Source organism: Xiphias gladius, chromosome 1, assembly GCF_016859285.1.
Source record: "Xiphias gladius isolate SHS-SW01 ecotype Sanya breed wild chromosome 1, ASM1685928v1, whole genome shotgun sequence".
NCBI lineage: Eukaryota > Metazoa > Chordata > Actinopteri > Istiophoriformes > Xiphiidae > Xiphias > Xiphias gladius.
Window position 1 is genome coordinate 14,794,669 of NC_053400.1, and position 17,883 is coordinate 14,812,551.

The 17,883-nt window shown below is 42.4% G+C and overlaps 1 protein-coding gene across 1 annotated transcript in view; it reads left to right on the top strand.

Moving 5' to 3' along the window:
• The window catches only part of kif26ba (kinesin family member 26Ba), an 82,344-nt gene that overhangs the window by 57,676 nt on the left and 6,785 nt on the right, over positions 1 to 17,883 (top strand). The window contains exons 8-24 of the mRNA XM_040130235.1: positions 304 to 397; positions 3,884 to 4,029; positions 4,448 to 4,564; positions 5,563 to 5,749; positions 6,726 to 6,915; positions 10,265 to 10,436; positions 11,127 to 11,465; positions 11,584 to 11,754; positions 12,323 to 12,461; positions 12,745 to 12,952; positions 13,143 to 13,244; positions 13,464 to 13,591; positions 14,551 to 14,730; positions 14,917 to 15,227; positions 15,400 to 16,084; positions 16,179 to 17,122; positions 17,394 to 17,620. Coding sequence (XP_039986169.1) covers positions 304 to 397; positions 3,884 to 4,029; positions 4,448 to 4,564; positions 5,563 to 5,749; positions 6,726 to 6,915; positions 10,265 to 10,436; positions 11,127 to 11,465; positions 11,584 to 11,754; positions 12,323 to 12,461; positions 12,745 to 12,952; positions 13,143 to 13,244; positions 13,464 to 13,591; positions 14,551 to 14,730; positions 14,917 to 15,227; positions 15,400 to 16,084; positions 16,179 to 17,122; positions 17,394 to 17,620 — 4,340 coding nt within the window. The remainder of the gene's footprint in view (positions 1 to 303; positions 398 to 3,883; positions 4,030 to 4,447; positions 4,565 to 5,562; positions 5,750 to 6,725; positions 6,916 to 10,264; positions 10,437 to 11,126; positions 11,466 to 11,583; positions 11,755 to 12,322; positions 12,462 to 12,744; positions 12,953 to 13,142; positions 13,245 to 13,463; positions 13,592 to 14,550; positions 14,731 to 14,916; positions 15,228 to 15,399; positions 16,085 to 16,178; positions 17,123 to 17,393; positions 17,621 to 17,883) is intronic.

A 17,883-nucleotide genomic window follows, 5' to 3' on the forward strand; every position in this document is an offset into this window, starting at 1 on the left:
TTTCTGTTCTTCCCATTCTGCTGATATGTGAGAAAGCAGCTCCCCAACATCTGCTTTTCTATGTACTTCTAGATTGTCTGTTACTCAAATGTAAAGAGCTTTCATGGCACACCATGAAGACGGTTAAGTTAGGTTTGACATTTAGTATCTTACTACTGGCCCAAGACTTTTTTAATGGTTGATATGGTTAATACTAAGGACAAAAACACAGCACCACTTCTCAAATGGACCATGTGTAGCTATGTGTTTTCTTCACCGGGTTCCTACATCTCTCTCCATTTCTCCCTCTCTGCTTGTTGCTAGGCGGAGGTGTGTGCGGGTACGGTTGCCGAGGTTATTCAGTCGGTGGTGAATGGAGCAGATGGCTGTGTCTTCTGCTTTGGACACTCCAAGCTGGGTAACGCTCACACACACTCACACAGGCTACAAAATCAAAGCGTGTGCAGCTTGTGAATCGTCCTCAGTGTGCATGTCTTGCCGTCAGTGTGTCAGTCTTTCACTTGGCTATCTCCACTGGCCCTCATCTATCGGCGAGAGAAAGGAGAGGATTAGTGTCTACTGAAGCTGAAAGCATTCTCAGTCTGCTCTGTCTGTGTTTCTGTCTTCCTTTCTCTCTCTCGCTAATCCTCCTGAAGCTGGGATTTTAGGGAAGCTGTCTTAAAAAGGGTTAGGACCTCTCACTGCAAGATGTCTGAAGCCACACACATGCAGTGGCACAAAGTCCTACCCAACACACACACACACACAACGACCTGTTCTTCAACTCTGGGTCAACCCCTGTTGTGTTTATCCCTTTACATGCAACCAGCATTATCCTTTTTGGCTGGTGAGCTTTGGACATCCAGTTGGAGTTTCTAAGTCCCTGTGAACTGCTGGCAGAGAGTTAAAGTGCCGCAGTTCAGCAGGGAACACTTCTGTGTTAATGGTTCAGCCATTTACTGGATTAAATAGTAATGAACTTTTATGTATAAACCAACATGCAAACCACTGTGTTTCCTTGTTGTGCTGCAGGGAATTTGTCGCTTGCCAAATCTGTAGTCAAAATAAACTCATTTATAGATCTGAAATAATTTTGGTCTATCTCACAAGGCCGTACTCAGTTAAAGGATATATCTAATTTTTTTTTTTGCTTGTTTGTTTTTTTACAACTTAGTTCTAATTTTTTGCTCTCATTTCCATTGGTTATGATAACATTGAACTCATTAGATTAATTGCTGAAAATGGGAAAACGGCAATGTTGATACAACAACGGTCTGATGGAGCAAGAAACATGAGCAGTCAGACAATCAGATTGTAAAGAAGTAACATTTTAGACAGATAAACTAAAGTTCCAGAAAACACTTCAGTTTTACGTCCACGAACAGCAATTTCTGGCTGGATCCTCTCATTCTCCATCTATCTCTCCTCTTGTTTTCTGTCATCTCTGTGCCGTACACTCCATGTTTGGTAAAAAGGCATTTAAAGACTGAAGTAAGCACACCCACGATGTCGGTAATAATCCCTCATTGCACAGGAATACCATAAATGCACCAAGTTACGGCAAACTACGATAAGCACAGGAATAATTAAAATATGTGAAATACAAAAATGAGACCAAAGTTGTAATAAATCTAGATGTGCAAACGAGAATGCTAAAGACTGGGCAGAGAGCTGAAAATGCCAACTGCTCCCCCCAGTAGATACACGTAGGACAGATCAAACAAACCAATGCACATATAACCACCACAGCCTTCCCAAGATACAAACCCAACATGGCTTACACATTAGACAGACAGTCTAGATCATTGTTTTGCGTCTCACAATGTTTACATGTTTTCATTCAGCTGTCAAATATTGATGCATTAAACAGGCCTACTGTGTCATGATTGATGATGATGAGTCATACTGTATAATATGACAATGACTTGAACCAATATGTCTAACACAGCTCCAAAACAGACGTCTGATTGTCAGTGTTTGGTTGTGTTGGATGATACAGCTGATGATACAGCTTCTGACTTTGATATTGCCAGCCCTTATGTATAATTAATATAATAAGATATAATAATATAATAAGAAATCCATCAAAGACAGTTTGCTCTTTCAGTCAAATTTACTGTTATATTAATGCTGTGGAGTGGACCTGACCTTGCTGGTTTCGGTTTAAATGGCTGCTGCTATAGCAGCAGATGAGATAATTCTTTGTGATATATCTCACCTAAGGCCATGGATCTTAATGAAGCTGTATTATAACGGCATTACCTTGTTTCTAATTAAAATGGGGATAGTAACACATGAGCATTTATCTTTGGCTCTGTGGCCCTTGGCTTTACACACATGTGGGACTCAGACACAGACAAGTCTACTCATGTACACACTTCGTGCACACTTTCACAAAGAGTAACACGTTTTTCATTGAATAGGAAAATTAAATAAAAGTCCAAATGATACTGAAATAAATGGATGAACTTCAGGAATGTAATTGAATCCTCTGGCTTTAAATCATATCAGATGGTTTCGGTTATCAGTTGAAGGATTAGTGGCCTTGAATGGATCATCGTTTAGTAATGATTTGTGTGTGTGTGTGTGTGTGTGTGTGTGTGTGTGTGTGTGTGTGTGTGTGTGTGTGTGTGTGTGTGTGTGTGTGTGTGTGTGTGTGTGTGTGTGTGAGCTCATGTGTACATGCCTTTGAACTCATGATACAGTGCTGCCTTGTTTTCTCAGTTTCTCACTACGATCACTTTCTCTCTGACAGCACTGGCAGCTCCGCTTGATTAGACCAATTACTGGGAATATACATCAAGACACACACACACAAACTGCTTTATTGTCTGTATCATAGCATCACTATGTTGCAGTGTGGTGTTAGTCAGTGGAGCACTCAGCTAGCTGACCATGTCTTGACAGCCTGTGGCAGCCAGAAGAGAAGGAAACGCTGTAGAGCTACATATACTGTATACTCACAAAGATGTGTAAATTAAGACTGTCTCAAATACACACAGGCCCGAAAGGGGAAAAAAGAGAAGGGAGGGTTGTTCAACTGCAGTTGTGGCAGTGACACTACATAGACCCATTATCACTGAGGGAGTCAATCTGATTTATTAAATAAAACGAAATCAACCGGTAAAGCAGGTAAATCAAAGTAAATGACCCAGTTGCTCTAAACAAGTTCTTTTAATGTAGCTGATTGCCACATTATGTATTCTTTTATAGCATTTTAAGGCTCTGTGTAGAAAAATCTGGGCATCCTGCTTTAGAGAACATTAAAAGGTATCAACACAATATAAACACTACTGTAATGGTATGGATCATTTCTGACTAGCTAAACCTTTTCTTACAGCCGCTTTGGTTGAGTGTGTTTACTATTTCACCTCTAGTTTTCATAGTGTTTTTTTGACAAATCATGAAATGCATCTTTGTTTTGACAGTAAGTCTAGATGCCCCAGGAAGCATTCAGAGAGAACAATGTAAAATTCCAGTGTCGCTGACAAACTCCCCTCCATCCTTATCGCAGAACAAATCACACACACATTTCTCCACCCTGCATCATAGGAGTCAGGCTTTTGATGTCCTCTGTTTTTGCATAAGTCTTCATGTCAGTGGGATTGTTAGGTGTGACATATGGCTTTGTGTCAGTGTGTGTTTGATCTCCAACTCCTGACAGTCAGAGCGGATATGTTTGTGTGTGTGTGTGTGTGTGTGTGTGTGTGTGTGTATGTGTGTGTGTGTTGGAGGGGGGTAAATCCTCATCTTGTGACTCAAAGGGACAGATCTGGATGTTCCACATCTATTCATACAAAGTACTTTTTTTCCTGAGTCTTTTTTGATGATGTTCTTTTTTATATATCTCTATCTTTTTCTGTTCACGCTTCCCCTGTTTTGTCTTTCTGTCTACCTTTTCCAGGTAAATCCTACACAATGATTGGCCATGATGACTCTCTTCAGACTCTGGGTATAATCCCATGTGCCATCTCCTGGTTGTTTAAACTCATCAATGAGAGAAAGGAGAAAACAGGAGCACGCTTCTCTGTTCGTGTCTCTGCAGTCGAGGTCAGTGCTACCAATGAGACTTCAATTTGCAATGTTCCCGGCAGAGTTAAACAGGTGCTATTACTGATAGGGACAATGAAGAAAGGAGACTACTGACGGTGTCTTTTCTGAGAAGTTGTGGCTGTAGCTATAGTGCTAACAGTGTAGTATCATCATGACATCAGGTTCCTATAACTGTAACTTTCAACTGTTGACTTGCCATCACAGATAATGATTTCTCTCTAATAAGATTTTAATAAAGGCTTGACTCTCCCTTTAAGATTGGTCTGACCACATTTAGTTATAGGTCAATTTCAGAAAATATTCTGACAGAAAATAAAAGACAATGACGTGACTATTGCTAGTCAACTCTTGATCTGTGTGTGTTTGTGTATGTGCGTTTGTGTGTATGTGTGTGTGCGTGCATGCGTGCGTGTAGGTTTGGGGGAAAGAGGAGAACCTTAAGGACTTGCTGTCTGAAGTGGCTACAGGCAGCTTACAGGATGGACACTCACCTGGAGTGTATCTATGTGAGGACCCCATCTGTGGCATGCAGGTACACACACACACACACACACACACACACACACACACACACACACACACACACACACACACACACACACACACACACACACACACAGGAACACATATAAACACTTTGCAGTCAACGGTCACATTCATTTAAGTAATGTGTAATGTGGCTGAAGCAGATTAAATTGTGTGAGTGTGTGTATGAACAGCCTCAGGCCTTGTATCAATATGCTTTACCTTTGTCTTTTTCACCTCAGGCAGTTCTCTGTTAACTTGGCTGCTGTGGGATGTGCACACCTGCGCACAAGCACACGCACACACACATACACGCACACACACGCACACACACACACACACACACACACACACACACACACACACACACACACACACACCCACACACTTTGGAACAGCAGATATAACAGGGTTTAGTATATGCTATTAGAGTTGTTTTATCCAAAAATTCATGATGCTTTTATTAAAATAAAATGGATGGAGGGGGTTGCAGTTTATATGTTTATAGGATTACATCTGTGTAATCCTTAACTAATCTGGCATAATCTCATCAGTAATGATATCCTACAGTACTATACCTTGTGCATGCACATGCAAACACACATACATACACACACACACACACACACACACACACACACACACGTGCTCACACACACACACACACACACACACACACACACACACACACACACACACACACACACACACACACACACACACACTCTTGCTTGCTCTCCCCTTCTGTTACTCATCTCTGGTTCCCTCCATCTCTTTCTTCCATAGTTGCAGACTAATTAGAAATGTTTAGCATATACCAATCAGTCCTCTTAATATACAATATTATTAGTGTTTGGACTCTTCTTGGTAGGTAAACTACACCCAACTCAGACAGTGGTACCTTCCCCACTGTCTGGCTCTCTGGCCACTCACTGCTACTCCCTTGTCATGTTTATAAAAGTACAATATTCACACTATTTTTTTTTCTTCCCCCAAAATTTCCAGCTCCAGAACCAGTCTGAACTGCGTGCTCCGACCCCAGAGAAGGCAGCCTGGTTTCTGGATGCAGCCATAGCAGCTCGCCACAGCAGCCAACGCCCCAACACCACTGAAGAAGAACATAGGAACTCACACATGCTGTTTACGTTACACATATACCAGTATCGCATGGAAAAGACAGGAAAAGGAGGAAGTAAGTGCTGTATAACTAACTACTATAACTATCATTACTAATATTACTTATGTCACTTTTTTGATGTAATTATTAAAAATAATACTTAATAACAACAATTAACTATTACAGCTACTATACCTCTACTACTGCAGATACTACACTGTTAGCACTGTTGTTATCATATCAAACATTGCATTCTGTGAGTCCAACTGATAAACGTAGCAGGATAAAGGCAGACACAAACATGCTGTCGCTATTAATATATTGCTTCACCACATGTAGGACAAAGCAAAGAGTGGGTGTAAACAATAATGATAGACAGATCAAACTATTTATCTGTAGTCACTATGGATAAACAGGGAGCTGAAGAATCAGAATTCTTGAGTTTTAGACAAATCTATCTCATACTGTATTATCCCTGTATAGATTCTGTGTTTCGATTAATTGACAGTCATCTTACACATTCACTCATGTCTATATAAAAAACAGGGTGATAATGCAGGGTTAGTGTGGGTAGTGTGTCTTTGTGTGTAACCGTGTGTTCGAAAGAGATGGCTGACATAAGGATAACATAAAGATGACTTAAACAAACTAATGTGGGGGCAGGCACTGTTTTTACAACATGTCTTCAGCTATGGCTGCTCACATACTGTAATTGCAATTTTTAACAGTCTTAACCTTTAGAAAACTAGGCTTCCCAGTATGTTTCTACAGAGTTCATAAAAATAAACTCCAGCTGCAACCTTTACTAATGTTGGCAGACATTCTTATGATTAATTCAGGATACTATACAAATGTCTATATTGAGGGCTACATTCATTATTTGGATGAACTTACTACTGCAGACATTGTGTGGTAATTGATAATAGATTGTTGACCTAAAGACAAATATGTGGCTTAATTTGAATTTTTTCTTGATTTATTCACTTACCCCCTTGCCATCCTCTGTCTTTCCTCCGCCATTCTCCTCTTCCCATTTTATTCACTCTGCTAGTGTCAGGAGGCCGCAGTCGCCTCCACCTGCTAGACCTGGGCAGCTGTGATGTCAAAGTACTTGGTGGAGGAGGAGGTGGGAAGAGCAGGGAGAACTCCTCACCTAGCTCGGCCCCACTGTGCCTCTCATTATCCGCCCTCGGCAACGTCATCCTGGCCCTGGTCAACGGGAGCAAACACATCCCGTACAAGTAGGGTGATGTGTGCAGGTGTATGTGTGTGTGAGAGGAGAGGAGAGGAGAGGAGAGGAGAGGAGAGGAGAAAGGGGATGTGCTAAGATGATTTGAATAAATTGAGAAAAAGAAAGTGCAGCAGAAATCAAAAAAGAGAATATGACAGGCCCAAATTGGCGAAAAAAGTGTGGAGAGGAGTGAAGGATAGATTGAGGAGGAAAGCAGGATGTTTTGGAGCTGGAGGACAGGAGGTAAGGAAAGCAGACAGATCTCTTAAGTTGCTGCAGGTTTTGGGGACTTAATGTTATAAACAACAACAGCTGCTGTTACATATTCATCACATTCATTTTGCTGGTTAACTGACTGGCAATGAGAGCAAAGGGGAGAGAGAGAGAGGGGAGAAATGGAGAGATAATACAGACAGAGACTGAAAACAGAGGTAAACAGTAAAGCCGGTAGAAAATAAAAATAAGTGTAATAGAAAAAAAATTATAATTAGTGTAGTAATGTATAGTATACCCAGGCAGTACACAGTATTTACAGTATATAGACCAAACCGTAAATGTCCTCATTCTACTTTTCCCTTCATTTAATTCCTCTCTTCTTTCCTCCTTCCTCTTTTCTCTGCCACTCTCCTTAAGGCTGTGTAGCTCCGTACTCCTTGCTGGGTTAATTTAATCACCAGCTTTCGCATTTACAATGCAAAACAACCTGCAACCCAACACTGAAGCTGTAAGCAAAGCTGTGCTGAGTCTGGTTTGGCACTGGTGACTGTTGTCAGACTGTGAGGAGATTTGGACAGGTTTTATAATGGAGCTTCAGTAGATCCAAGAACGGAGTGCAAGTCTGTAACAAAGCAGTCTCCACACAACACAAATCACTGAGCAAAGGCTAAGGAGCGTAACTGAGGTAATATGGAAGTAAATGGAGACTGTTGGAAACTGGTGGAGTGTGTCCCTGCAGGGCTATAGTCAGCATGATGTTAAAGACCAGCTAATTTTACTTAAAAACCTGGTTGTTGGTGTTAGCCATTAGCTTCATTATCTTCCTCCTAGGATTTGATGTTAGTTGGCATTGGGACACAATGAAGGACAGCACCTCCAAAAATAGAGAAACAAGAATATGAGTCTTCGGCCAGGCTAGCTCTATATGGCTGCACTTAGGCATAGCAGTGCTTTGAGCTAAATGCTAACATCAGCTTGCTAATAATTGACAATTGGTAAAAGTGACAATTTTAACATTGCTGATGATTAGCGGAAAAACATTGTTAACCATCTTTGTTTAGCGTGTTAGCATGCTAAAATTAGCTAATCAGCACTATACATAGGGCAGCTAAGGATGATGGATATGTCCCAAGTTTTGCAGGTACAATATTTAGTCATATAACAAATTACTGGACAAATTTTAAATTTTGAGGATCATTCAGGTTATTAAAATTCGTTTTGTTGGGAGCATGAATGTCCAAAATGTGTCAAAATTTGTGCTAGTCTATCTTGTAGATGTTCAGATATTTCACTGGATAAGTCACAAATTTGACCTGCTGGTGGCACTGGATGAAAAGTCGGGGGATCACCGAAGTCAGTAGGATTCATTATCTAGGCACGGTGGATATCTGTACAACATTTCATGGCAATACATCCAATGGTTGCTGTGAAGTTTCATCAAAAACCAAATATGTCAACCTCATGGTGGCGCCAGAGAAGGAGCCATGGGCTCACCAGACTCTTTAGGATTCATCCTCTGGGGAAAATGAATCTAGGCACAGAATTGTATGGCAATCCATTCAGTAGTTTTCTAAGATATTTCAAGACTTTTCCATCAATAGAAAGTAAAGCAATAATATAGCAGACAGATGCAGTCTTTTCTTTGTTGTGGCAATATTGGAACCAATGACACAACGTAAAATGTGTTTAAATCCAGCTATAGCCCAAGAACTCTGCTCCATTCGTTTCATCGCAGTTAAATGCTGAGCTTGTCTCCCAGCACTTTGCTACTTTTGGAATAGGGTTTCATCCTGTTCTCTTAATCCCAGTCCTGCTCCAGTACTGTTGCTTGGTAACTGATGACTATATGCCTCAACACATATGCTGTCAACACACTCCAGGGACAAATTCAATTTTTCCATACTCCTATATCCAGTCTGCAATTCCAGTGAACTTTGGGAATTGCTAGATTGTCTTAATTTATTTGTTCAGTCAAACATAAGTATAAATCTGTGAGCGAACAACGTGTTTCGCATTGTGGCTGCCTCACATTCGCTCCTTAATATTAGCTTCCTGTAATGATGGTGATCTAGGAATTTAAAAGTGCATTCATTATAGCCTAGTTTTAATAGAAAGCACCATGTTACATACATTAGTCTTCCCTGGCAGAACTCCAGTAATAAATCTAGCACAGGCTGAAGTGTAAGATCTAATCCAACATCCACAGCACTTGAATTAAAATGCAAATGAATACTTCATGAGTCATGAATTTACTTACATTAATATCAGGGAGAGATATAGAGAGATAGATATAAATCGAGAGGAAGAGTGGAGGGTTTCTTTAAGCCTGAGGCAGCAAACTGAGGAAGAAGAGCGCAGAGGAGAGGAAGAGAGCATCAGTGATAAAGAGGAGGGCAAGATAGGAGTGTGCACATACTTGTGTACGTGTGTGTTTGTTTGCATGTGAATGTACACATATGTGTGTTAGACATGCCTTTAGGCTGTGTTTTTAGAAAAGGGGGACAGCAGCATGAGGTATTGGGCCACAGAGGAGCTGTACTCACTGTCAGCCTGCAGGCCTCAGCGCGTGCGCGTGCGCGCACACACACACACACACACACACACACACACACACACACACACACACACACACACACACACACACACACACACACACAAAGACACAAAAGGCTATGAATGATAGCAGTAGCCCACCCAGGAGATAGTCTTTTCTTAAACACACAGCCTAATTTTATTCTCCCATCTGCTAGCATAATCTCTCTGGGAGATAGATCATCTCCCAATATTAGTTTGTGTAAAATCCAGAATGCCTCTTTTAAGACTTTATGAGTTTTAGTCTGGAATTGCAACCTTTCATTTGTTTTAGCAACAATAATCAATAAACGTAATCAATAGTTAGTGTTTACTTTGTCTTTCGAATCTTTTAGCTTCATTTATATGAATATGTTAGCGTAGTGTTCATTATATCAATGACTATTACCGTAGTCTCTTTCTTGTCTTATGACTAAAACGTGCTATTAATAATCCTTTGTCAAGTCAGTGGGCATCTGTTAGAAAATCGACCAGTTTTGTCACGTTTGAGTAACTGTGTGTGTTTCCAACCCATCTTTAGTGCTCACATCTCAGTGTATGTGTGTTACCAGGGACAGCAAGCTGACCATGTTGCTAAGAGAGTCGCTAGGCAACATGAACTGCCGGACCACTATGATTGCTCACATCTCTGCCTCACCCAGAGATTTCTCAGAAACCCTTTCTACCATCCAGATTGCTTCCCGCGTCCTCCGCATGAAAAAGAAGAAAACTAAAGTCACTGTGGTAAGTTTTAATCAAACCTTGCTGCTTCATTAAAATTAGGAGATAATTTCTCTTAGTCTCATAAAACTAAAACTTTAAGTACATTAAGTTCAAGATAAACACAGCTACAGTCACTGGTAATATACCTTAGACAAATGGCCAAATAACTCACTTGGTTGGCTGTTAATCAGCCGAACCAACTACAAGTTGAAATTACTTTAATTTAAATGATGATGCATTTGTGCTGACTTGATTTCAAAACACCGTGCATTTTATCACCTCCTCCCGTTTTTTTCCGTCAAAACCACATGTGCCCAGAGTGCTGCTGACACCCTCTCTCACCTTCCACTTCTCATGATCACTTATTTCAAAATTGTTCAGCAGAAGAAAAGGGGGTCAAGAGGGCTTCAGAGTTTTAAAAATAAAGCTCCAGCTAGAGAAAGCTGAAGTCATGAGATATCTTAAAGCACCAGTCTGTGATAAAAATAGGTATAATTAAGATAAATTAAAGTTCTTATCTTAAATCTGGTGGGTCACTTGGGTAGAGTGCATGTTGGTATGGATGACATCCTTTTTCTCTCTTTTCTATCTTTCCCATCTCTCTCCAGAGTGAACTGTCAATTAAAGGCTCTGCAGATCTAAAAAGGGAACATTTTCTCTCTCCCCACCCTTCTCTGCCTCCACTTACCCTGTCATCCAATCTCTCCGCAGCAATACACCTCCAGCTCCTCTGGAGGAGAGAGCTCCTGCGAAGAGGGTCGCATGCGTCGTCCGACCCATCTGCGTCCTTTCCATCACCGTGGTGATGCTGACTCTGACCTTCCATTGCTGCGACTCTCCAGCGACCCTGACGAATATTCGAGCAGCGAGCAGTCATGTGACACAGTTATCTATGTGGGCCCGAATGGGGCTGCGGTGTCAGATAGAGAACTCACGGACAACGAGGGACCACCAGAATTCGTACCAATTATTCCCGCTTTGCTTCGAGGAAAAACCTCAGAGCAGCATCAAACACAAAGTCAAAGTCAGACAGCTGTAGCCCAGAACAAGGTAATTTAAATATATTTACATTTAGAGCTTAGACAATCAGCAGTAATCAGAAGAATGTTTGTAGTGAAGAAAAATTTGATGACTTACTTCTGTGTGATTTCTGTTCCAACAGGTTCAGTCTCAGCCAGAGGACCAACCCAGTGGCCCCTCTCAGCCCCTGCCCCAGCCCTCTCAGACACTACTCGGGCAGCCGTTGGCCCCGGTCCCAGAGGAAGGAGCTGAGTGCCTGAAGTGCAATACCTTTGCTGAGCTGCAGGAGAGATTGGACTGCATTGATGGGAGCGAGGAGGTAATTAGAGTTTTCTGTCCTTTTACTTGTTGTTATCATTCAAGGAAAACAATAGCTACCAGAGAAGACAATCTAGATCGGGATGCAAATTAGAGAAAGAACAGTAATATTGCTCTGTTAGTGTGATGGGATCTATACCTGACGATATATTGAAAGTTTGACAGGTTGTTTGACTTGAACACTATTCAAATGGAAAAAAGGGTTTTCTCTGTATCGGCTTAAGATTTTCTGCATCATCTATCTATCTGAAAAAACCTTTGCTTGCTGTCATAGCTTGTGTTTGCTGTGGCAATTTTCTGTCCATTTCAAGAAGCATATGCTTTCAATTGTCTAACAACATAATGCAGGTTATGTAGGTTTATATGTTTCTAACAGCTCAAGTGATTGTGTTTATTCTCATCCATCACCACTGAAGTTCTCCTGGATGACAGTGTTCTCTTATTTTGAAGTAAAAGTGACATACGTGGAATTTTTTTTTTTTTTCAAACAGTCAAATTAAACTATGGTATTCTCATATTAAAAACAAAACCTTCCCGGTTTTCATTCATGACTTTTCCCCTTTGTTCAGGTGGCAAAGTTCCCCTTTGAAGAGGTTCCAGTGAGCAAACATGGTGCCAAACAAGAGCCATGTCCATCTTCGGCTGTCCCAACCTCGGCTCCTGCTGCTCCTGGCTCTGCTGCTGTGTTGGTTACAGAGGCCAAAACAAGTAAAAGCTTTAATTCATGTAACATATATGCTTTACTGCATATTAATATTGTATCCCAGTGTTGTATACTTAGACACACAAATAATTTGTGAGCATAAACTAGCTGTAAAGGTTCCCAAATGTAGTTCTGTAATTCAGCATCAAATCAACCACATTTCCCTTTTTACTGTTCTTGCAACTCACCCTTGGGTCCCACTTCAGAAACCACTGTTCTGTCCAACATCTCCAGGCTCTGAATGTGCCGTAGGAGGTGCTGTGCAGTTCTCCTTCTCCTCAGCAGCAGCAGCATCCAGGAGGAGGACCAATGACCAGCAGCTGCAGGAGATCAAGGAGGTGGTGGAGGAAGCAGAGCTGGCCCAGACGATGATCCACAGCCTGGCTCAGAGTTCTGGTTCCTCCATAGTTACTAGTACCAGGAGTGTAACAGGAAGCACTAGCAGCATCACCTCTAACCCCCAGCACAGGGTCAAGGGCTCCCACCTACATGACAGGTGAGGACAGGTGGTTTGCCCAAAAAGGTGTATGCCTAAAAGGTGATGGATGCCCAAATGAACAAAAAACAAGAAGTTTTAATTTTATTTAGGCGAGGGTCTTTTTCTTGCAAATGTTGCTATTGGCCTTTTTGAATGTATTTGATTTCAGTTGACATGATGTAATTATTGTTGTCTTTCTCCTTTACAGCCGTGAGAGTCTGAATGTGGGCAGTAACACTGAAGGGAAGGCACGCCCACTAGGATCACCACGCCTCGGCATTGCCAGCCTGACCAAAACCTCAGACTACAGGTGACCTACACATGTTGACTTTGGAATTCTTCCTTTATGTCAGTTTTACTGTAATGAAAACTAAATTTGGAAGATGTCTCAAAAAAAACCTTGAAATATGAACACAAAAATGTCTTACTAAATCAAACCATATGCAGCAATGAAGGAGGTACATGTAGGCTAATAAACAAAGAACCAAAGACTGGCTCCATAATGTTTGATTCTTGTATTCCTCCTCAGGCCTCCGTCCTCCCCATCCCAACGATGTAAAGTATACACCCAGAAGGGCGTGATGCCGGCAACACCCCCTCTGTCCTCGCACACTCTGGCTCAAGATGGCCAGGCCACAGACACTTTGACCTCCGACAGTATGCATCTTTCTGCTTGTTTATGCTTTAGAATTGTGTTTATACTGAAACCTCAAAATACAGGTTTGATATTTATGATTGAAATTGAAATGTTTTTAAAATCTAACTGTTATTAATTTCTACGTGTCCATATTTTGCTCCCTTTCCCTTTTAAGCTCATTTTTTCAGTTTCATTTTCTCCACTTTGAAATATCTTTTCCTCTGAAAACTAGATTTAAGGGCCTAACTAGTGCTTTTAGTATCAGTCCATTACAGCCATCGATCCATCATATCCATCCGCTCTGTATTCAAATACAATAATAAGTTACTGTATATTGAATACATAATTAACTCATCAGTTACATGCTTCTTGCATTGTTTGTTATATAGTGTTTTAAAGAGCCACACACTAAAAAAATTTCATGTTTATCTTTCATTGTGTGTGATTTTTCTTCTTAAGTTAAATACAGCGACGGCTCTTTAAACTCCCATGTTCACTTGTAACAACACATATAGATTTGTTCTTTTCATTTAATGTTGTATCCATCTGGAAAGACACAGAGATTAAGCAACTATACTAAAATTTGACTGATAAATATTTTTCTTACTATTAGTATAACTTTGGCAACACTGAGTAGAAAAGCGTATTCATATCTGCACCAATTCTAATATATATCTAGAATATTCCTATTTAATGGATTGATTTTTCTGCAGGTGATGTTATTGCTGTTCTATACCAACACCTATACAAGGCAATAACAGAGTTTACATAACTATCATATGAATGAACTATATATAGTGACATACTGAGTCATCTGAGCACAGCCCACTTTATCTGCATAATAACCCAGTGGTTTGCAATTGGTATCATATTCTGATACCAATTTCCTTAATTTACCAGTGTACCAGTGGGTGTACATATTCTGCACTTTGAAAGCAAAATAAATTACAAAACCAAATTTGTGTTTCTGATTCTACAGACAGTTTGGCTGCAGACAGTGGCCGTTCCTCCACAGAGTCCCTGCTTTCCAGGTCTTCTCCCGTGGGCATGAGCCCTCAAGTCCGAGAGCCAACTCCGTCCCTGTCTGTCAGCCTGGGCTCAGCTGAGACGCTCTGTGACGATGACGTGCCGCCAATACCCATGGACACGCACAAGGATGGTCAGTTGCAGTAAAACACAGCTATTTTTATACAAGAAAAGGGTGGTGAGATACAGAATGAGTCATGAGTCACTTTCAAACCCTTAGAGTTACGATGACAAATACACAACATAACGTACACATAAGCACAAAGAACAACTAAGAAATTAAGTAATCTCTTTTCTATCTCCTCAATTGCAGCCTCAGGACCAGCAGCATCTGTAGGAACAGTTGGACCTCTCTCACTTGAAGAAGATGAACTGGTGTACGCTGTGGCTTCTGGAGCTGTGGAGGACCGTGATATTGCAGCTCTGATGGAGACTCAGGGCCTGACCCATCGTCCGACAAGTATCATCAGCTTCAGTAGTGAATGTGGCTTTGTCACCGCCCTGGCTTCAGGCTCACAACCCATCAGCATCATCAGCGGCACGGCTGAGGATGGGGCTGTGGAGGATTATCACATGCCTCCAGGTCTGGCAGGAACCTCAGGGGTTACAGAGGTTGTTGCCATGGCAGAGGTTAGCGTGACTGACTTTGCTTTACACTTACCGTAACTTAGATTATTTGGTATTTGGGTGTGTGTCCTAGAGCAGACTTTCTGCACAAATAGGACAAACGTGATATGATTTAAACAACCAGCCAAGTGTTACATCTTGTATCTTTGTCTTTTTGATCCTTGCTCTTTTGCAGGTGGCAATGGCCAAGCTGCGAATAGAAGGTGAAGCCTTAGCCACAGTGATGTCTAACTGTGGATCACCCATCTCCTCCTGGATGAGTGATCTGAGCATGGGCAGTGAAGCTGATCAGTCTCTCCACAGCTTCAACCAGTCCCAGAGCCAGCAAGGGGAGGCCCTAGCTGATCCCGAACCCAGCCAGAGCTTTGGAGATGAGGGGCTGGGTGGTTATGAAAGCTGTGGCAGCATGAGAAGAGGGAGTCTGGAAGGAGAGCTGGTGCTACAAGAGAATGGGAGTGATAAAGGAACTCCAACCAAAGACAGGCTGAGGAAACTGCCTCCTTCAATGGCTAAAACTAACATTCAAATTCTGGCAGGACCTGGTAACCTCTCCCCTTTCAAGACCACAATAAGCCTTCACCCATGTGTGGCTGTCAAACCCATGGCGATCCAGGAACCGACCATCCTCTCCTCACCTACCAAGACTAGCTTAATGAAAGATACAGGCAAATTGAATGCCCCAATTTTAGCCTCTATTTCTAGTGAGATGAGCTTCGAAGACCCCTGGTTGAAGCGTGGCATGGAGGAGGGGAGGTCCAAGGAGCTTGTGTGTGAATTGAAGTCAGAGAAAGGGGAGGTAGACCATTCAAAGAGTCAGGCTGGAGCTGGGACCAGAGACCACCGGAGCTTCTGCAGGGATGGTAAGAAACAGTAGTGATGTATTCCAGGTAAAAGACTTACGGGATTCTAAATTTCTTAAATTAAGTTCATGTTTTTTTCTTGTTCCATTACCAGGTGTAGATCATGGCAGCTCTAGCTCAAGTGGGGAGGTTGTGTCATCTCCAGAGTCCTTTAAGAGAGTGGTGGATGGTTGTGAGATGGTCACTGCTGTTGCCCAGGGAGAGTGCCTGACGAGTACGTACAGCCCAGATATCCACCGTACTGCCAGTCTCCCTCGCGGTTGGCACCGTCTCAACCGACATGATGGCTTAGATAATGGAATTGAGTACCGTAATCTTGGCGTCACCACTTCCACTCCCTGCAGTCCCCGCACTACACTTGACCGCAGAGGATCAACTGGAAAACAGGGCTTTTTCTCCCATAAGAAGGGGGGAATCCCACCTCTGCCACCGGTGCGCAAGTCTAGCCTTGACCAGCACAACAGGGCAGCCAGCCCTCTCCACCAACCTAGTCATGGAGTCTTACTGATGGGCAGCTCAGCAGATGATGGAGGGATATTTGGATGTGGCCCCGCAGGCGTCACCAGACAACGAGGCTCCAGCATAGACAGCAGTAAACTTTTCAGCGCCAAGTTGGAACAGCTCGTAAACAGGACCAACTCTCTGGGTCGGGTTCACAGCTCCAACAGTGGTTCCCACCACTACGACTGCCTCTCCCTAGAAAGGGGCGAGAGTCTGAGAGGGGGAGGAGGAGGAATGAGGGGGGACAGCACCATGCCTCGTACTGGGCGCAGTCTCACCCGCGCTGGATCAGTATCTTCTCCTGTGGCAAATACAGCCAGCTTCAGTTTAAGTGGCAGTCCCGGTCCAAGCAGCACTCCACAGTCACCAGCCAAAACCAGCGGCCAGTCAAAAATCTCAGCTGTCAGTAAACTGCTAATGACTAGTAGTCCCAAAGCCAGGAGTCTGTCTGCCTCCAGCACCAAGACTCTGAGCTTCTCTACCAAGTCTTTAAGCCAAACTGCCAGCCGCAGCTCCAGCCTTCCTCCTAATGGAAAAGTAAGAATGCTTCTTTATCATCAATTAACACACTGTCACCCATTTTAACACCTGTAAACTACATGACGAAGCTTCTTAGACAAGACCAGATGACCCATGTGATCCATTTTAGCAACAACTCTGAGACCTTACTCAGTGTGCACTTTAAATTTTACACAAGAAGAAACACAAAACACTTTCATCAATAACTCACTGCAAGTAATTCAAGCCACTATGGCCTACGTTTCTCTTGCCATCCACTTAAGTCATTTATCTGTTTCCTCAGCCCCAGAACTCAGTCCACGGCCCTCTGCAGCAGCAGGGTCCTTCCCCTGGATCCTGGTCTACCCAATCTCTGAGCCGCAGTCGAGGGGGAAGCCTGGCAGCCAAGCTGCCTCTCCGGGCTGTCAACGGTCGAATCTCAGAGCTCCTCCAGGGAAATGCAAGCTCCCGTTCCAGGAGTCATGCCCAGGGAGGAGGCACAGATCCTGGGGAGGAAAGAGGAGTTGGAGGGGCAAGGCTAGTCAATTTTACTTTATTTCGCTTTATATTTAAGGCAGTGTAAAATAACATCTTATATGATGTCCAGGTGACAATTTCTAGCTTTAAGACACCATTACTGTGTTCTGCAAGAATAAGATCAATAAAATAGTTGACATGACAGTAAAGAGGGTTAACGTGCAGAAGACAGAGCCAAACCCTTTTATTGTGGACCGTTTGATATTCTGCTGAAAATAATCAGTTTATGATGACAATTCCCTTTACAATAATTCCTGACTCCT